Raw genomic sequence first — 22,500 nt, forward strand, 5'->3', positions numbered from 1 at the left:
GAGGCACCACCTTTATGGAGAGAGACCACTGTTGCTGTACGCCACTCTTTGGGCACATATCCTGTAGTAAGGCTGAGATTGAACAGTAGTTTTATATTTGGGTTTAGCTCTTCTTGGATTTCATGTAGGACGCAGCCCGGGACACCATCTGGTCCCATTGATGCTGTGTTTTTTGCTTTGGAGAGGGCGGCTCTTACCTGAGCATCTGAGATGTCAGGGGGGCAGCACTCTGCTGGGATAGATATTTGCCCTTTTGGTGGGGGGGGGGAGAAATTTGCACTGAACCTGTCAGCTAGGATGTTGGCAATGTCTGTGGGTTCAGTGTATTTTTTGTCATTATGGACTAATTCTGAGCATATCTGGGAATTACCACCCAGGTTCCTAACATAACTAAAGAAAGCCTTGTGATTATCCTTAGTGTCCTGTGCAATTTTTCTCTCGAAGCTGGCCTTAGACAATTTTATGAGTGCCCGTAGTTTTTTGCTAATACTGATCAGTGATGCCTTCCCTTTTTGGGATTTTGCTCTATCATTTAGTAGCTTCCTCCTTCTATTGTATAGTTTGTTTATGGCTGGGGTCCACCAGACAGGATGTCTGCCTTTGGAGGATTGGGTCTTGGTTTTATTTGGGATCGCATGATCCATGCATTCCTGAAGGTGTTCATAGAATGCATTTATAAAGGATTCTGCGGTCTGGGCCGTATTTTCCACAGGCCCAGGGACTTTGAAGGATTCCACCTCGGTTTTAAGGAGTGTGAAATTTGCTTTAGAGAAGTTTTTCACTGTGGTTTTCTGGGCAGGGGGTGGGGTCGGGATGTGAATATCCAGTGAGATTAGTTTATGGTCTGATCTTATCAGTGAGGGATACACTTCTGGTCTGGAGCATAGAGTCCCCATGTTGGTAATGATCAGGTCCAGTATGTTTTCCCCTCTTGTGGGAGTGGTAACAAGTTGTTCCATAGCATTTGAGTTTATAAATTCTAGGAACCTTTGGGCTAGGGTGTTGGAGCTAGAGTAATGCTCCCAGTCTATGTTTAGGTAGTTGAAGTCGCCCAATATAATGGTGTTTGGAGAGACCTTCATATTTTCCAGTGTTCTCAGGAAGGCCGAGTGGGGTTCCTGGGTTTGGGAGGGTGGTCTGTAGCAGGCTATAAACTGGAAGGCAGTTTTACTCACTGTTAGCTGCACATGTATAGACTCTGATGCTTCGTGCTTTGCCACCAACCTGGAGGTGTGGGTATCTTTGATGAATATCGATACTCCCCCTCCTTTTCTGGTTCGGTCCAAGTTTTTGGGCCGAAAAGCATGGTATGAGGTATAACCTGGTAGTGCTGGGGTGCTCTCGGGAGCCCTGAACCATGTTTCTGTTACTGCACAGATATCGATGTTCTCCATGCTAAGGAGAGTTTCGAGTGTGTGCATCTTGAGGTTTAGACTTCTGGCATCCAGTAGCATTACTCTTTATTTCTTATCCCTTGTGATACCTATGGAGGTGGGTTTGTCTTTTGAGCCTTGCCTAAAAAAGACACTATGGGGGTAGCAAGAGCCTTTGCCAATATCCAAAAGCCCAGGGGTGACAGGTGCAAGCCGTCCCTAGTGAAGCATTGTGGCTTGTCAATCATATAATCCCAAGCTGACAGGCATTGGATCCCCTTTGAATGACACCAGTACTTAAGCCAATTGTTGAAATTGATCATCTTGTCTTCATATTGTGGCATCATTCTTGGTGAGGGTAAGATGCTACTCAAGGTCAGGGTCATACCGGCCTGGGCTACATGCTCAGAGAGCTCCTTTATGTCTCTTTTCATGTAGTCCAGGGAGGTACATCTCAGGTCATTCACACCAGCATGGACAATGACTGAGTCATATTTGTACTTGCCTTGGAGTGACTTGAGTGCTTGTGTTATGTGGCGGATCCTAGCGCCCGATAGGCTGCTCACCGTGACCCTCTCCTTGTTCAGCCTGGTGAGCGGGACGTCAGTGTGCATGACGATAGAGTCACCTATTACAAGATTATCAGGTGTGTTGTTTAGTCTTAAGGGCTGTGACTGTTTGGCACACTGGCTTTGTGAGATATGTGTTGCACGTGTTTTGTTTTGGGGTAGCGGTTGCTTGGTTGTCTGCTTTGGAGGTCTCTGCTGCTTAGGCAGATCTTTATTTAGAGCCTCCGAGTATGTTTTTGTGTGATTATGTGTTTGGTTTGCTGTTGTGGTAGGTCTATGTGAGACTGGAATTGTAGTGAGTGTGGTTTCCTTCTCCTCCTGACTGGTTATGCCAGTACTGAGTTGAGAGAGCTTAGCCTCCAGTTTGGCTATATGGTTGCATCTCTCACATGTGTTGGAATTTGTTGGGAGGAGGAGAGGGTTGTCTGTGTACATGAGACAGTTATAACATTGCCTCAAGATTCCCAGATTCACCAGCTGGACCGGAGAGGAGATTGACAACTGACCTTTGGACATGCTAGAATAATATTGGGAATTCCTTAATAATTGAAAACAAGGGCCAGTGGGGAGTGAGGGTCTAGTGCTTTTAATTTTTAGTGCTGACTTATATAATTGCTTTAGTGAGCAAGTGCCAGGTATTTTAAGTGCAATGTGTTACAAGTAACTAAATGCAAAAACGACAAACAGTAACTTTCTTTCAAGTGAAACAAGGAAATAAGTACAGTAAGCAATGCAGATATCACTAGTGATCCACAGAAGCGCTGAGAAGCCGCGTATTAGGTGGAATTAGCGTTCCAGGGAAATAACAAGCAAACAAACAACAAGCATATATAGGCTTGTAAGGGCCCCAGGGACATTAGCCTAGTAACCTCCCATGATCCTATGATATTGTGGCAATTACAAAAAACTACTGGGACAACCTCATGTTGATCTAGAATGGTTAAGGAAAGATAAATTTAAAACAAAAGATGAAAGGTTAATATTAGTGTCCCAGGGCAGTGGATTATGTACAAGTTGATTTACAAAGTCTACTGAACATGTGTGAGAAAGAGACAACTGTAGGTTTTGTAGCATGGAACTGGAAACAGTTGCACATCTTGTAGTTGGGTGTGATATTTTAGTGGCAGGGGGCCTGTATACTGTAAAGCATTATAATGTGGCAAGACTGTTGCATTGGGGATTGCGCAAACATTATAATACTCAAGTCGCTTGAGAAGCACTAGAAACATGAGCCTCTAAGCATTATAGGGAATGATGATTAATATCACCTTGGACCACACATTACCAAGAGTACAGAAAATGAATGTAAGAAACACAAATACAGTTATCCATGAAAAGAAGACAAAAGTAGCGTTGATCACTGGAATTGCTATACCCAGTGATTACAGTGTCTTACATATAAAGAGACACAAAATCATAAAATACCACGTTTTGCAGGGAGAAATGAGAGCAGTGTGGAAGAAAGATGCCAAGGTGGTTCCAGTAGTAGCTGGAGTAGTGGGTCTCATAAAAATACATTTACAGTGATATTTAGATATAAAACCAATACATGCAACTGCATATGAACTGCAGGATGAGTCAATTCAGGGCACATTGCTGGTGCTGCAAAATGCACTTTTGGCTAACTTCAAAGATTAAAACAATACTAATTTCATGAATTTTAATCATACCCTGACTTAGGAATGGGATGGGGTACATTCCCTCATGGTATCAGAAACCCAAAAAACATGGAGAAATTACAAAAAAAAAAAAACTACATACATGTGGTTTACAAAATCTAATAAAAAAGTAGGAGAAATTAATAAAAGTAAGTTGTATAATACAAAATTAGAAACAGTTGCAGATGTCATCACTGGTTTCAGTACATGTCCTTCTAATCATCTGTTGCAGTATTCTTCACATGAGGGAATTGTCTGCCCAGGTGACCCAACGTTGGCTAGTGTACCAACATTTTTTCTACCATGAGATGCACAGTAGGTCTGTTGTAGACTGCTATAGGATGTAGGCCATAAAAGTGATTAATGTGTGCTCACCATCCTCAGAATTTCTTTGCCTCCAGTTGGATCGCCAGTACCGGATGTCGCTCTGTTGCCGGAATTGTTTTTTTGTTTCAATAACCTTTTGTCTTTTGTTACTGTTTTCGCTTGGTTGAGGATTAATGTCATCCAAAAAAGGGAAGTGTGAGTGTGGAAAGCCGATTCCACACAAGGACAGCCACTCCTAGTGCCCTATTTTTATCTCAGCCCCACCATGACCATACAAACTGTTCAAATTTGTCAACATTTGTCAATTGTTCATGCCTAAAACCCTTCGCGGCCATCTTTCAACCATCACTAATTTACTTGGAGAGCCAGCATCTGAAAATTGTAGGGTTCCTCAGGCCTGATGACCGAACCTACTAAGAAAAAGGCCAAAAGACTTGGGCCTGAAACAGAAGCTGCACCTGTCCATGTGGATGTCTCTCCCGAGGCACATGATAGCCCACAGGCATGCTCCATTGTGGATCTGGATCCACAAGCCAAGCTAGTTTTACAGGCCATCTTAGAACTGGATACCAGCACATCCAGACAGGCCTCACAGACATCAGGTCCTGATGTCCAGGGGCAACCTAGGCTCATCTTGTCATAAGGCCCTAGAGGAATCACTCAGGTTGTAGTGAGGGAGGATGTTGAATCAGATTTGGTAGAGTGTAGGCCTACATCTGGTCCTCGCTCTTTGCATCAGTCAGACACTCCCACAAAGATAAATCAGAAAATCAAACATCCTTCTCCTTACCCAGACCCTCAGAAAGAGTGGCACAATTCTGCCCAGGGCCTGTTCAACGCCTTCATGGCCTTGAGGCCTACCTCTGGCCCACCTCCACCCAAAACATAGTCAGAGCACAAGTCACTTCAGAGGAAGATTCTTCCTCTGATGAGGACATTGACTGCTTAGATTACTCTTCTCATATCCCTTCCCCCTTGGACTAGGCTTCCCCAGAGGAAGACTCCAGTGGGACAAAATCCCCTTTGGATGAGATTTCCTTTGGTGAAACCATCTCAAAGGTGAGAGATCACGTTAAATAGGATATCTCACAGATACCTGAGGTTCAAAAGAGATACTAAGAGCTCCTTCAGGTGTAGACCCCTAGTCCTTCTGCTATACCACCAACTATTCCTGCTTTTTTGGATGCCTTCGCTTCCCATGTCCCTACACCCTAAGAAGCCAGATAGATATTATAAATTGCTTCAGGATTGTAATTTCCTTTTTAAAGCCCGTGTGGCAGGCCCCTCTGTTACCTCTGTAGCCTATGTTAAAGCCTCCAGATCTCTTAAATCCACTTCTCATTTCCCTTCGGCCAAGGACAGTAGGCAACGTGAGAGGCTGGGAAAGAAAATATACACCTCAGCAACTTTAGCCTTCAGGGCTCAGAATTACCAGACCCACATGGCTAAGTACACCATGCAACTAATGGTTCAGATAGCACCTGACATGCCAGACTGAGTAAAGCCTTGATATCTTCCCTTATTGCTGCACCCTCACAGGTGGCCAGATACTCTCTCCAGTGCAGCTACGATGCAGTTGAGGGTACCTCCAGAGTTGCAGCATCTTCTTCATCATTAAGAAGGTTCACCTAGTTGAGGCTTCAACCCTTCCCTGAGGATATTAGGGTGAAACTCATGGATAGTCCCCCTGACAATTCCGCTTTATTTGGAAACCATCTGCTGAACTTTTCAAGTCCCTGCAGGACAACAGCAAGGAATGAAAATACCTTAAACATATCCTGGTATCTCCTGTGCCTAAATATCATAAATTCTACCCCGGAAAAAAGGTCTTTGTCCATAGGCAATCCCGGACCCCCTAACCCAAACCCTCTAAAGGGAGCAAGAAACCCTATCGGCTCTCTGCATCTTCAGCTGTTTCTCATGTGGCTAAGCAGCCCTTTCCTGATAGAATGGCTCTTCCTCCTGACTCCTCAGGACTACCTTCCAACCCTCCCCTCTCCCTATGCCTACCCCATCCTTTTCTGCCTGGGAATCCATAACTCAAGATGCCCGGGACCTCAGCATCATCACACATGGATACATCATGGTTTGCACTCTGTACCTCCTTTCAAGGATATCCCTCAACCTCCACAGACTATAAACCTCACTTTCTCCAGATACTAGAAAACCTGATAGAACAGGGTACAATACAACCTGTGCCCTCCACCTAAAAGGCAAGAGGCTTTTCTTCCCACATGTTTCTGTTTCCCAGAAAGGAAGGACCATAGAGACCCCATCCTAAACCTTTCATTTCTTCAATACCTTCCAAAAAGTTCCTTCCTTAAAAATGCTGTTTAGACACTCTTCCCTCTTATCCTCCCTCATGCCTTCCTGGCATCCATAGACATCAAAGACGCTTACCTCCATATTCACATTCACCCCAAATTCAGGAAATGTCTATGCTACTCTGTGAGATCCTGGTACTATCAATTCCCTGCCTTGCCTTTTGGTCTTTCTGCAGCCCCTAAAATCTTAACAAAAATGCCTAGCACCAGTGGCCACTTTCTGCAGATTCCAAGGGATTCAGATATTCCCTTAGCTGGATGATCTCCTGTTCCAAACCAACACCCCAGAGGAACTGAGGAACAACCTCCACTCAGCCATGGCCATTTTGCAACACCTAGGATTCACTATCAGCTTCAACAAATTTACCCTCGTCCCATCACAAGATCATGTATTTCTAGGGTGCAGATTCCAAACAGGCAAAATGATAGTGTGTCTCCCATCCCAAAAGGCTCAAGAGCTCTGTCTTGTCTTCTCAGGGACCCTTCCCCTAAAACATTTATCTGCAAGACAGTTTCTCAGAATCCTAGGACTGATGGCCTCTACCATCCCTATGCTACCCCTGCCAAGGCTGTACATGAGGAAATTCCAATGGTTCCTGAGATCAGTGTGGACTCAACAGGCCCACCCACTGGAATTTCCTATCCCATTTCTACCTTGTTTCAAGAAGGAGTTCCAGTGGTGGATACAGTAACTATCCATAAATCCAGGACTCCCTGTTGACCCATTGCTCCCAACTCAGGACCTGTATACAGATGCTTCGGATACAGGTTGGGGAATAGCTCTGGGCCCACGCATGGTTCAAGGACAATAGAGCCCCTCCCAGGAAAAGAACCACATAAATGTAAAGGAGATGAATACACTAATCCTAGCATTCCAGTCCTTCTGGCTCCTCCTAAGGCCAGGACAGCTGTGAATACACACATAGAATATGACTGTTCTGTGGTATGTAAACAAGTGGGAGAGGACAGGATCCTACTTCTTATGCAGATTAGCCTTACAAGTTTGGGAACTAGCACACCAACTTCAAATATCTCTTCTGGTGGTCTATATCACTTCCAAACAAAGCTCTGTGGCAAACACACTTAGCAAATCCACAATACAGGCCTATGAATGGATGCTTCACAATGATATTCCTGGACATAGTCCACCTGTGGGGTTTTCCTCAGAGAGGTTTGCTTGCCTCCCCTCTGAACAAACAACTTCCAACATTTTGTGCCAGAGAACCACATCCTCAGGCATGGAAAGTGGACCCCCTATCAATTCTGTGGAAGGGGAAGTTTCTTTATGCATTCCCTCCCTTTCCACTCATTCCAAAAGTCCTGCTGAAGATTCAACAGGACAGACCAAAAATCTTGCCGGTGACTCCCTACTGGCCAAGACAGCACTGGCTTCCCCTTATGCACCTAGACAAGGGCAGTCACCACGAGTTCACATACAGAACAAGGGGGTCTCTTATCTACTCACACCTGGAAATTCGTCAACTGACACTGTGGTTGATAGAGCCCTGATACCCTTTAGACACATTTTCACTAAGGACTTAGTTAGTCCCACTAGCTGCATTCCATGGAAAATCCAAGGTGGTAGTCATACTGAATAGGTAAGATTTGCCCTGGGCACAAAGGGAACTTTGCCAACTCATTTTGATAAACACCATGAGATATTTTATATCCATCAGACCTACAAGCAGCTCAGGCTGATGGGACCTGTGTTTACTGTCTCATTAAAGGACTGTGTACTTATGCCCTAATGTTGTCAGTAATGGAGAATAAATCCAGTCATCGGGAGGAAATACAACCCACAGATTTCTCATCTTCCAGCATCAAAGGTGTGTTCTCTGTAACTGTTCAGCTACTAACAGTGCAAAATACAGTGGAGACAAAAATATATATTTGTTGTGCACTTTATTTAAAGTGCAGACCAGAATAAAGTTCCTTCTTAGAAAGAAAATGAAAATAAACATACAACAAATTAAGCACACTTTCTGCATAAAATAAATTTAGGATTTTCTTTTAGTTCGTAATTATGGCAGTTTGGTCAAGTTGACTCACAACTGTTACTTCACGACAAGTCCATAAGTAACCTCTTGGTACTACACAGGTAAATTCCAGGAAAGTTTCTGGAATTCCACAGGTAAATTCCTGGAAAGTTTCAGGCATTCCACAGGTAAATTCCAGGAAAGTTTCAGGCATTCCGCAGGTAAATTCCAGGAAAGTTTCTGATGTTCCACAAGTAAATGTGCAGGAACGCTTCTGTTATATCACAAATAAGCTCATACCTTTTATTTCAGCAAGTGTTTCAAAATTAACCTCTGCCTTTCTGATTTATACAGTGATGGGTATATATACACCATCACTGGGTTTATACGTTACATGTTGTATACGCACCACCATAAAACAGCATTTTTAACCTTTTTGACTAACCACTGTCTCATTAAAAAAAAACCCTTCCCATCATAGAAACCATGATTATATATGGAATGACATTGGATGTGAAACCAGGATAGCCTGTCTGCATTCAAGTGTCTAGTGCCAGACCTGTGTCAGTGTAATGGAATGGCTGTAGTGATACATTGTTTCTGTTCAACTTTGTCAACATACTGTTGTTTGAACAACCACTGTAGGAGTGCGTAGGAGTGCATGGTCAATTACCAGAGTGAAGCTGCATTCTAATGAGTAAATGTTGGGACTTAAGTGACTTTTAATTTTGAGATATTCCTACTCTGTTGACGAATATTGTTTTCTCGGAGATACTTAACTTTCTCCTTTAGTAGTACAGTAGTTGCGTCTTGTAGATCAGAGTGGGTGGTGTACCTTTAAGAAGCTTTCCAGTAAGTGGGCATGTGTTTATAAGTACTGAGGACATGCAGGCAACAGTGCCATTTTGAGTTTGAAGACAGAGCGAAAGCATATTTGAGTGAAGTAGTCAGTCAATTTATTAGTTCATTTGTTTTCAATCCTCCATCCTGATATGTTTGCAATAAAGCTACTTAAATGAACAGCCGGCCTCTTTGTCTTCTTAATCTACACAAGACGAGCGAAACGTCTCACCATCTACTTTCTGAGATAACACAGCATCTAACTCAACATGAGATGCATCAGTGTATACAACAAAAAATGTACTAAAGTCAGGAGCAGTCAGGACTGTTCTGAACATAGCATAGTTTTTAAGTTGTCAGAAACACATTACAATGTTGAGTAGAAACGTTTCATTAGCAGCATGCTAGTCCAAAACAATAATTTCATTGTCATTTGGTACTGGGTATAGCTGGATTTTTGATGGCTTCTGTTGTATCCATTTGAGGTCTAACTACCCCTCTCTCAATTCCATAGCCTGGGTTGATGTCTTTATACATGTTAGGCTTACATTTGGCAGCATTAAATTCAAGTCCTCTCTATTTTAGAAGTCCAGCACAGCTTGTACATTGACTGAATGTGATCCCAGTGTTCTGAGTAAATGACTGTCATTAAGGTACACAGATAAATATGTAGCATGAGGTTTCAGAGTCTTATCATGAGCCTCTGAAGGATGACAAATGGTCTGTGAAGTACAAAGGGTAAGATAGCCTAATGTAAAAGGCCTTTTGGGTGGAGAATGCCGTATTCTCTTTCTGGCTTCATGGGTAAGAGGAATATGCCAGTACCCTTTTGTGTAGTCTGTGGTGGTTAAATACCTTGCTTTGCTTAGCCAACATATGCGTTGATCCAGTCTAGGCATTGCATAAGTGTCAGATTTGGATATATAATTTAGAAGTCATTCAAAAATGCAGAATTCAAAAAAGGCAAACTGTGTTACAAAGAACAAAATGTAACAACAAAGCACACTGCACAATTCAGCTTCTAAGGCTTTAATATAATAGTGTAGAACTTTCTTCCTCACACTAAATGGACTTCTTCAGAACTAAATTACATAATGTAGACACTGCATTTAAATACCATGGAATCACATGATCCAAAGCAACCACTTCAAGGCATTTAGACCTAACTAGTTGCAGTACAAAAATGCAACAATAAAATCCAAAATGTTTGTTTATTAAAAAAAGCTATGTTACATGTAAATAACATCACAGGAATGCAAAAACATACATTTATAAAGCACAAATCTGCATAACAGCTATTGTTTAGCTACTCTAAGAACAATGTTAAATGATTATACCGCTGAACAGGTAAATTGACGTTAGTTAACTATATGGACAAAACAGATATAAATCTTTTTACATTGACAACAAACGTCATGACTAACTCTAGCAAAGGGTTGTGAATTTGGTTATGGAAAAGTGAACACATCACAGCTCCCCTAAGAGAAGAATGACTGGGTGTTTCAGAGTAGTGTTTATTACCACTGAATTGTGCTGGGTTTTAAAATGTTGCTCAACACATTTAGTGTTACGTCTCCAATTTGATAAGCACAGCAGTGTTTAATATTGTTTAATGGAATTGTTTCAAATTCAAACACAAGCAGATAAACACTCACACAGTAACAGTTGCTTTCTTGTTGATAAGCTCTCAAATATGCATCCTCAGAGTGTTATCTAGCTATTTCTAACACTACAATATGTGATATTTTTCTTTAGAAATAAAGGAGGATTAGACTACTCTTTCTTAAAGAAAGAGACTAACATCTTTCAAATTGACAGGACTGTACAATAAAAAACTTCTGAGACTTTCAGACATTATTGGCTAAGCACATTAATGCTGTCCAAGGTACATGTTATAAAAAAATGATAGATCTTCTTGGAGTGGGGAGCTCCCTTTATCTTCTGTGAGGAACCTGACAATATCCTTGTGCAGTCTGTTATGTCCCCATAATCCTTTCAGGCATTATTGTTAATATTTGTGAGTAAGGTTACTACTGTGACACAGTTCTTAACATATTGGGATTACCTGCAGGAAGATATGTGCCCATCCAGCCCACATCCCAAAGCTCTGTAGACACAAACACAGACAGATTTCTATTCATGTGAAGATGCATACCTGAATCCTTGATAGGGAGGCAGACAGCCCTCATCATCTTTTTTCTTTTTTACTAGTGAAGATGAAAGCTGTGTTCTGTGGATGGAGAGCTACATCATAATTAGACATTATTTAAAGTATTCAAACTGTGTTACTGTGCCTTAGAAGCTGTGGATTGAGGCAGATACAAGTGAGGATAATGGCAGTCTCTATTCCTGATTTATGCCCCTCCTTCCTCCCAGAATGCAACAGGACTAAAACTACTAAAGGTGTGGAAGCTCAAACTACAAAAGTGGTCCTACTCAAACATCTACAATAATAGTGAATTGTTCACACAACTGTAATATCTGTATCATATGATACTAATCACTGCTGCGGTAAAATTGACATATGGAAGACTGCCAAAGCTATATCAGGAAAGAAAGGAGGAAAAGTAGTACTTTTGTCCTTTTGAGTTTTAATCAAAAGTGGGTGAACATAGAGAGGATTTCTTGTAAAGTTGTGGTTACATATATCTACTTGACGGGGGATGAACAATAGTGTTGCAAACAATACATTAACAAAAGGGAGGTGAACAGGGAAACAACAGAGACCAAACTGTAAAGCATGTATCTGAGATTACCTAAAACTATGAATGTCGGAAGTTAGATGTGAGGAAGATGGTTATTAGGGAGGGAAGAATAAACAGGGAGAAGGAAGGTGAGAAGGGGGCCATATGGCAGCATTACAAAATTGTAAAGCAGAAGTTAACTTTGTAATTTAGGCTGCCTGATAAGAAAGAGCAGTTGAGTGAAATAAACTAAACATACTCTCAGTGACCAAATTCAGATAAATGGTGGAATTGAACTACCCAACCTTATTTTATCAGTGGTGCTAATAACAACAGAATAAAATAGTTACTAAACAAAAACAAATCCAAAAATGTTTAAATTGCTAAACTGTACACACGTTATTGTGATGAAATACATTGCATATTTTCTTTGTTCTTGTAATAATATACTTTCAAATAATCTGTTTTAGGTATGAAGATAACAGACTGCAATGTGAATTGCAGTCAACAACCAACACTTGTGACATCACAGTTACATGACCCTACAAGGAACCTCCAGCAGAGGTCTCAGCCTGGAAAGGACATTGATGAGGTTTATGTCACTCATGTACCACAGCTTCCATCAGAGCATCACTGCCACCAAACCCCTGAATGTGACAATGGAACCACTATGACACATGACCTGACAGAGCATCTACAGCTACGTGCTCAGCCACTAAAGATATGTGACAAGTTGTTTGTCATGCCTACTCCAAGACTTCATTCAGGACATGACTGCAGCAAGAGCTCTGAATGTGACAGAACTAAGAGATTTCACACAAAGAAAGAAACGCACAAATGTGCTGAATGCAATGAGTCTTTCACATGTGCCAGCAGCCTGAAAAAGCATCAGATCATTCACACGGGATTAAAACCACATAAATGTACGGAATGCAATAAGTGTTTCACACGGCTAGGCCATCTTCAACAGCATTATGTCATTCACACAGGAGAGAGGCAATATAAATGCAATGAATGCAATAAGTCCTTCACACGTCTCTGTAGTCTTCAGGCACATCATACCATTCACACAGGCATGAAACTATATAAATGTACTGAATGTGGTAAGTCTTTTACATGGGCCAGTAGCCTGAGAAAGCATAAAGCCATTCATACTGGAGTGAAACCATATCAATGTATTGAATGCAGTAGGTGCTTCAGACATCTCAATACTCTTCAGGCACATCATGCCATTCACACAGGCATGAAACCATATAAATGTACCGAATGTGATAAGTCTTTTACACAGTTCTGTTCCCTGAAAACTCATCAAGTCATTCATACTGGAGTGAAACCATATAAATGTACCGAATGTGGTAAGTCTTTCACATGTAGCAGTGGCCTGAAAAAGCATCAGTTCATTCACACAGGATTAAAACCACATAAATGTACTGAATGCAATAAGTGTTTCACACGGCTAAGTCATCTTCAACAGCATTGTGTCGTTCACACAGGAGAGAGGCAATATAAATGCAATGAATGCAGTAAGTGCTTCAGACGTCTCAAAAATCTTAAGATACATCATGTCATTCACACAGGAGTGAAATCATATAAATGTACTGAATGCAGTAAGTGTTTCACACAGCAAAGCAGTCTTCAAAGGCACCTTGTCATTCACACAGGAGTGAAACCATATAAATGTACTGAATGCAGTAAGTGTTTCAGTAGTCTCAGCAATCTTCAGCGGCATTATGTCAGTCACATAAGATTGAAGAAATATGAAGGCACTGCATTCGGTAAGTTCATCACATATCTCTGCAATCTGCAACTGTGTCATGCCACTCACTGAGGGAATAAACCAAATAAATTTACTAAATGCAGTAAGTGTTTCACATCTTAACATTCTTTGACAAAATCATGGCAGTCGCTCAGACTATGTACATGTTAGTTTACAGAGTCTATAGAAAAGGCTGAACAATTTAATAAATGTGGGTTCTATAATGCAGAGAAATAGTTGCACATGTCATTACTGGTTTCAGTATTTCATTTTACATTATAATTTATTCCCTTCTCCTGAATCACATATACCAGCTGGCAGTTCATTGCAGTCTTCTTTTGGGCCAGTTTCCAAGAAATTTCCACACTTTAACTTTCTTATTTTCTGCTTCTAATTTTTATTGCTTTATTGTATCCTCTCATCTAATTTGTTCCACGCATCATTTATTTAACTACCTTGGTATTTTTTTACAAAACTTTTAATTTTCCTATTCCTCTGTGTATATTGTTTTCCAGTTCTTTATTAATTTACTCAGTTTATTATCTTTGTTTCTTGCTTCCCCTTCCAATGTTTCATTTATCTCCATGTGTCCCCTACTTCTTTATTACTTGTATACCTAAACTAGTGTTTGACCATTAGCTTTCTCTTGTATGCTGTTACTGTATCTCCTTAACCCCTCTTCATCTCCTTCCTCTAAGTACCTTCCGTGTTTGTTAATTTAGTTTTGGTCCCAAATTGTTCTGAAGCAGTCTTGTAATATGGACTTCTTTAATGGTTTTGGTACCTAGTAAGCCACTCTAGCATAGCTTTTGATTGCTATTAAGACTGATTAAAAACAAGTGATCTCCATGGTATCCCCAAGTCTCAAACAACCCGCTAAACAAGTATAGTGGGTCCAAAAACAAAACAGTGTGAGAAACTTCTCTGTGTGGAGGATTTTCAATTCATATATATATATATATATATATATATATATATATAGAGAGAGAGAGAGAGAGAGAGAGAGAGTTAATCACTGTACTGTATATTAATAAGATCAGATAATGGTAGCAGAAGTAGCAAAAATAAATAAAAAAAATGTATTTTGAAATATTATACAATATTACTAAGTATTCAAAAGTAATCCAAGCAAGGCAGGCAGTCTGTATCTAGTTGAAAATCCTTTAAGCACACAGACAACCAATCCAAGTAAAAGAGAAATAACAGAATAATAGTTTCATCACACAGTTTCTAACTATGTACTTTTTATCCGTTATGGGAGTGATTTATTGTGCTGTAAAACACAGTGCATTGGTATACATGTTAACAAATTCACATCCCTTCCCCCACCAGTGTGATGTTTGAGCTAGTCTTGCCCTACTTAGTAGCTGTCATAATAATATAACCCTTATGTACTTTAAATAAAATTAATAGTGATGTGATACCTCTTATTAACCAGATTATCAAGTCTGTGATTTTATCCAACACAATATATTACATGGTTGGAAATATTTAAACCTTAGACTATTTGCCAATCTGAAAATATATATAAATATAAACATATACATTTTGCATGTAAAATCATTTGTGCAAGCCATATTCTATTTCCATAACCTATTGTTAACAAAGATTGCTTTCATCCTTCTTGACTTCCTCAGGTCTGTGTACAAGAACCAAAAAAAACTATTTAGAAAAAAAATAGTAAAATTGTATAATTAGCTAGTATTGTTATTAAACATCATTTCAAATAAAGTGGAAAAAAGAAAAAAAATGTGATAATAGAAACAACATATGCACTTCTATTAAAATTATTTACCATGGTATTTAAAACCAATTGGAAGAATAAAATAAAATTAGTCATGTAAACAATGTGGCAATTTTCTAAGCTCCAGTATACATTTAAGTGAACAGTAGTAGTTTAGTCCAGGCTTCCTGAACAAATTCAGCTTTAACTGTTACATGAGCTCACGTTTTTTCAGCATGTTCAGGATGTCTCCTTCAAGATCACCTATGTCTATATGATCCAGCACCTGGAACCTAAAACCTGTGTGTCTTTTATGCAAAGCAAGGTGTTCGGCTACTGCATTATTTTTACATCCAGAGCGGATTTCTGCCAGATGACAAGAAATCCTACACTTAAGTTTATTTACAGTTCTGCCCACATAAAATGCATCTTATTCATTGTACTTTCCCTGTAAATTACTGTTATAGTGTTACAGTCACCCCCTGCATTGGTCTTAATGATTTTCTTCAAGTAAGGGAAATAAAAAGTAGAACCTTGCTGTATAAATATACAAAATGTACAATTGGCTTCACATCTTTTAGTGTGTCTCTCATATAGCCTAGGTTTAAAGTCAACAAAACTTCTAATGTTCCTTGCCTTCCTGTAAACAAAGGACGGGGCTTCACTTAAGATGTTAATCAGATAAGGGTTTCATGTGACAATGGCCCAGTTTTTAACACTTTTGATCATCTGATAATCCAAAGTGTATGTCAAGATTCAGCTATTTTTGCATTTGTTATTCTCCGTGGCATTTCTTAACATTCTCCTATTGGGGAGGTTGATTGAAGATACTTCAGTCCTTTTCAGTTCTGTAATGGGTTCCAGGATGTTTTTTAACATTTGACCGTCACAGCCTCTCACTAGGAAATCATTCTCTAAGTTGTTTAGGTTTCAACAAACTGGTTCCATCTCAGGAGTAATTCTAGTTAATCTATAGCCCTGGGACTTCACCACATTATACTTGTTTTTTGCAGGATGCAGACTTTTACTGTGGGGTAGTAAGCTAACCCTTGTCAGTTTTCTGAGCAGATCACTGGTGATTCTGTTAGTGTCTGTGTCTTTGGAAATCTGTATATCTAAGAAAGTGGTTAAAGTATAGCTATGTCACCTTCCCACGCAATAAATATATCTCCAATAAAACGCAAATACCATGTGATATGCTGCATGTAGTCTGTGTTGTGTAGCACAAAGTCCTCCTCCCACTTGCCCAGGGCTATGTTAGCTATGCTGGGAGCCATGGAAGCCCCCTTTGCTATACCAGTATTTTGCTTGTAGAGTTTGCCATTGAAGGTAAAGAAATTAAAGTCTAGTACAAGATTAATGAGCTTGCTTAACCTTTGCAGCTGCGTATGTGTGCCTTGATTATGTTTCTTAAATTATTTCATAGCTGCTGTTATACAGTAATTGTGAGGGAGCAATGTACGAGGATTCCCCATCAATAGTTAATAAAATACTGTCAACTTCCACTGTATTTTTTTTATTTTCCTCAAAAAATCCATCGAATCTATTATGTATGACTTATTCTTTTTTGTTAAAGGTTTCAGCAACTAATCAAGGTAAATGGCTGTGGTTTCAGTAAGGAAACCTCCACTTGCTACCATCGGTCTATAAGGTGGGTCTTCTCTGTTCTTGTCTGGCTTTGGTATTCCAAAAATGTAATGTAAACGTGGGCATGGGCTTCATAAATAATTATAAAGATTTTCAGTAATAAGCTTTTCTTCCCATAATGTGGTGAGGTTAGTGTTCCATAAATTGTATGCTCTTTTTATGTCATCTGTGGTAACTAACTCATAAAATCGGTTATCCCCCAGCATGTTCTCTCTTTTGGTTGTAGCTAGTGGCATCAGTCACATGTTTGTCTTCATTACACTCCTGGATTTATCATTGCCTAGCCGGATTAATGCTTTTCTTTCTTCCTGTGTTAAGTTATAAAGTTTTTTCTTAGGGTTTTTTTAAGTAGTTTCTTGATATCCATCTCACATTTCATTTCAAAAGCAGCTTATGTTTGATGTAGTGGTGGACAATAGCGGCTAGGCCTTTTTATAGTTTCATCAATAGGCTTATTTTCAATGTCATTAATTTTGCCATGAAACTGTACCTTTAAGTTGAGCTTCCTCACAAACATTTTAAGGTCTAGCAGTACCTCAGCAACCTCACTCCTGCAGCTTGGTACAAAAGTAAGTCCTTTGGATAATACACTTTTTCCGTCTTCAGTCAGTGCTTTAACAGTCTGGTTCCAGATAAATGTAGCACTTAGTAAAATGGCTGTGGTTGGCTCCTCCATCTGAGCCTGGGACCTGGGTTGTAGTCAGGTTTCCAGTCAGGATTATCCAGGTATTGTAGTTTCCTCACCCCTGTCCACTGTTTATACTCCTGTCTCCCTGGGAGTTCATGGATAGGGTCTGAGATCTTTGGAATTCCTGCTGTGCATTCTGGAATCTTGGTGGGTAGCAGTAGTAATATTCCTCACTGTGGCTGTGGTAGGGGAGAACCAGGTAAGAATGACAAGGCCTGGGGCTCTGGTGGTGGTCATGGTTCTGGTACTGGTGCTGGCTTTGGTGTTGGTATAGTGGTTAGTGTCTGTGCTGTGGATATTGGTCTTCTTGAAGAAACTGGTCTCTGTGAAGGTGGAGTTTTTCCTGGTAGATGGATTGTCTGTGGTCCCAGTTGTCCTGGTATTCCTGTAATTTATCCTGTAGAACTCTGTCAGTTCTGGTCGGCTCTGTGGCTCATGTTCCTGTCCTGATCCATCTATGATGTCAAAGGCTTCTGCGGTGTGTTGATAGCCAGAGGGGATTAAGATGGTGGGGAGGCAGCCTCCTGGTGGTCCTGTATTGTGCCCCTGTCTGTTTTTTTGCAAGGATCTTCCTTAGGAAAATCCCATTGGGAGCTGCTGGCCTGGTTATAATTTCCTGTATATCCCCTGTTATATCTAAAACCTTGCCTGCTGCTTGTTCTCTTGTTGTTGTTGTTGTTATTATTATTATTATTATTATTATTATTATTATTATTATTATTATTATTATTGTTGTTGTTGTTGTTGTTGTTGTTGTTGTACCTCCTAGTAAGTTTCCCAGGATAATCTTTGTCCAGTTGATTTCATTCCATTTTATTAATCTTTCTTTCTTTAATGGACTGCTCATATCCTTTCACTCTTTCCTTAAATCTAACTCCTCACACATTACCATCTCGAAAGGCTTAAATCTAATATTTGACATTAACAAAACCTGCTGGAGAGACAGGTTTGTCTCCCACAGACTGCCCCATCTCTGGAATACACTTCCAGTACATGTCAAACAGAGTACCTCTCTGAACCTCTTCAAGAGCAACCTTGATGAGTGGATGAGAAACCACAAATTTGTCCCATGGGTTCCACCTTTGCCCCTCATTGACGGGGGTGTCAGGTTCTGATTGAGGTTTCTTTTTTGGGATAAACTGTTGGCTAGGCTTGTAAGGCTTCCAGGGCCAGTAGCCTAGTAAACTCATATGATCATATGTCTAGTTAGACTGGACAACTCACTCCATGTCCAGGTTAGGGTGGGTAAGACCCCCAATCAAGTCCTAGCCAGGTATAGATCTTCCTCCATAGATCATGACACCCATGAAGCCTACTTAACCAAACTGAAGGCAATCCAAATTTTACAGAGCACACTGGTTATGTGGGATTTCAATTATCTCACCATTAACTGGGAAATCTACTGTAGCCCAAACTCGCTATCACAAAAGTTACTTGGCTTTGTGAATTTAAATGTTCTGGAGTAAATTGTCCATACTCAGACAAGAGGAACAAATATTTTAGATCAGGTCCTCACCAACATGTCAAAGAGGTGTACTGCTGCAACTGTTGGACCCTCATTAGTTAAAACTGACTACAAATCAGTCACCATCGAACTGACACTAACACCAGAACTCACAAAGGGTGAAATCAGACTGAGAAACTTCAAGAAGGCAAACTGTACCCTCCTAGGTGAGGGTATGAATGCATTCCAAGAACCATCCCTTGCTGAAAGTGGTAACTACACTGAAGCTTACATTAAAGCTCTGTACAGTCACTTGCATAAATGTATAAACTTGACTGTATCAGATAGAGTCAAAGCCAGAGCCCTAATTAAAATCAAGCTGCCATGGTGGACTTACAGCATCAGCAAACTCTACAATAAATGCAGAAAGTTGCAGTCCAAGAAAACAAAGACAAGGACCCAGCAATGGAAAAGCACCCTCCTCAGTCTTAACAGGCAGACAAGGCAACTTGTCAAATCCTCAAAGAGCTCAATTAAGGGAAACCTAGCAAGTACTGCCAAGGATAACCATAAGGCATTTTTCAGCTACGTAAGTAACTTAGATGGTAGGACCCAAGAACATGCAGAACTGGTGGCCACTGGTATCACTGACCCCATAGAGATAGTGAACCTGCTAGCAGACAGGTTTGGCAAAAGTTTCACTCTCTTATCCTCTCCAAATCCCCCCCACCTTGCATATCTGAAGAACAGGTCATCAAAGCCCTGTCCAAGGCAAAGAACACAGCCTCTATGGGACCAGATGGTATCCCAGGCTGCCTTCTAGACATGCTAAAACATGATGTAGCATCACTTCTAAGTACCCTTTTCAGTCATAGACTATGAACAGGCTTTGTTCCTGCAGAATGGAGAACAGCTACAGTTGTTCCCAACCACAAAGGTGGCCTAGCAACAGACCCAGGAAATTACAGACCCATAAGCCTGACCAGCCTCATCTGTAAGGCCATGGAATGTATAATTATGAACCTTGTAAATAAAGACATAGCTGACCTCCAAACCCTGGATCCTACCCAATTTGGCTTCATGAAGGACAGATCCTGCCTGTTAAATCTGGTGAATTTCTTTGAAAGTAAGACGAAGGCCATTGATGAGGGCAGATCTGTGCACACAGCATACTTCGACTTGGGAAAAGTGTTTGACACAATCCCACATTCAGGCATTATCGTTAAACTTAGCAAACTGAATGCAAACCCCATCATTGTAAGATGGGTTGCCAACTGGCTAACAAACTGGGCTTACACTGTCAAATCAAAGGGGGTGACTCCACATCACCTAGCAGACCTGTTACCAGCGGGGCTCCACAGGAGTCAGTGCAGGGCCCCCTACTGTTTGATATATACTTCTCAGAGTTGTGGCTTACCAAGTTTGCAGACTGCAAACTAGATGCAATCATTGAATCCCCAGATGTTGTTAGTGTACTCCAGAATGGTCTCACACAGACCAGCGAGTGGTGTATTAGTCACGGTCTCAAATTGAATGCAAAGAAATGCATCATCATTCACAAACAATGTCCATTCACACTATCAAATCAACAACACCTTAACTACCCATGAAGTGGTAAGGGACCTGGGATCACATGTTGACTGCGACCTTAACTTCGACCACCATGTGTTTATCATTGTAGGGAAAGCTTTCTACATAGCTTTTTTGAGTACTAAAAGCATTGCCTCAAGAGCAAATGAAGTTATAACCCCTCTATACTCAGCACTTATCCGGCCCATAATTAAGTATAATGCCCCAATTGATATGTACCATACTAAGCACCTGCAACAGTTAAACGAGACCTCAGAGGTTTCTAACTAAGAAGATCAAGGGCTTCCAACATGTGCCTTACATGGACTGACTAAAGTCCCTGTCACTGTACTGTGTATCATATAGAATTCTTAGGGGAGACTTATGCTTGTCCTACAGAGCAACCCAAGACCCAAACCTAATGAACTTACTGCATATCTGTAAATCAAATGGGTCTAGGACTATGATTTTCAGGGACTTAAATATGGCCTGTGGCTTAAATAGGACATGCTGGAGGGACAGATTTGTCTCTCAGTGACTACTATGCCTTTGGAACAGGTTACGAATTCATATAAAACAGAGCACTTCTATGACAAAGAGGAACATGGACGAGTGGATGGGGGACCTTAAATTCTTACCAGGGATATCACCCACAACTCTCCTAGACATGAGCAGTCATCACTAAATGCAGTCTTGGGTATTGACTAGTACTTCTATGGTATTACATTGGGTTGAAATGGCTAGGCTTAAAATAACCTCTGGGTCGACAGCCTAATCATCTCCTATGATCCTATGTCATATTTTTTATTATTTTTTTTTACTTAGGATGAGTTTAATTTCACTACTTCTATTACTTATTATCTGATCTTATTAATATATAGTGATTAACTAAATATGTATGAATTGAAAATCTTCCACACGAAGAAGTTTCTTACACTGTTTTCTATTAAGACTGATTCCAGCAACATAACAAATTTACCTAATATAAAAATATAACAAAAGTCAGTGCCCAAAGAGAGTAAACCTTCAACCAGTCCAAAAACACAAAATTAGGCCCTATAGATGCTCCAAACCTTCCAAGCAAGATGTTTATTTACACAGAATACCATAAACTTATAAAATAATTAAACACTTTAAGTTTATCACAGTGTTTTTCATTCAGTGTTGAACTTCCTCAGATTAAGCTAATTAACAATATCTCCAAATCTTATATACACATCCCAAAAAGAAACAACCAGTCATATTTCCTACCCAATTCTCCATGTTAAAAAATGTTTACAATACAATATCAAAACATTTTACCATGTAAAACTTGCCAAATAAAGACTAAAAAAACATGTATTTCAAAATAACATATGATATTAGTAAGGTCCTTATTGACAAATTATTTACTAGAAAGAAAAATCTTGAGTTGATGTATGGGGATAAAGGTAATGATGGTAACACTTGTTTAACAGAGATGTTTAAGAGAAAAAGTATTTTCAACCCTTTGTTGCATCCAGTTAAAACATTTTGAATCCATAGTGGAGCAAGAATTAAGGACTTCCTTAGAAAAGGGTAAATTTTATTTCCAACCTCCCCCATGAGGAGAGACAGCTGCTTAGAGAACTTAGTTCGAATAGGAATATTCGAGTTATGAAACCTGACAAGGGGGAGGTATGGTGATTATGGATTATATGACTTATGCGGCTAAAATGGAAGAAATTTTAGGAAATGAAGAGAAATACTGCAGCACATCCATTAATGAGATTAATATATATATATATTATGCTAAGATTGATTTTGGCTTTAGGGACTTGATATATGATAATTTGATAGGAAATTACTTATGTAACTACCTAGTGGTAAATAAACCAGTGATACCTATCATTTGTGGTATAGTTAAGGTACACAAAGATGTTAATATCCTCCCTTTGAGACCT

General features: G+C 40.1%; 1 protein-coding gene across 1 annotated transcript in view; it reads left to right on the forward strand.

Moving 5' to 3' along the window:
- LOC122814406 (zinc finger protein 708-like) overlaps nucleotides 1–22,500 on the forward strand; it is a 175,005-nt gene that overhangs the window by 34,404 nt on the left and 118,101 nt on the right. Inside the window, exon 2 of the mRNA XM_044086989.1 lies at nucleotides 12,222–13,526. Within this exon, the coding sequence (XP_043942924.1) occupies nucleotides 12,222–13,526 (1,305 nt within the window). The remainder of the gene's footprint in view (nucleotides 1–12,221; nucleotides 13,527–22,500) is intronic.

Source organism: Protopterus annectens, chromosome 10.part0 (assembly GCF_019279795.1).
Source record: "Protopterus annectens isolate FY-2018-M chromosome 10.part0, PAN1.0, whole genome shotgun sequence".
Lineage (NCBI taxonomy): Eukaryota > Metazoa > Chordata > Ceratodontiformes > Protopteridae > Protopterus > Protopterus annectens.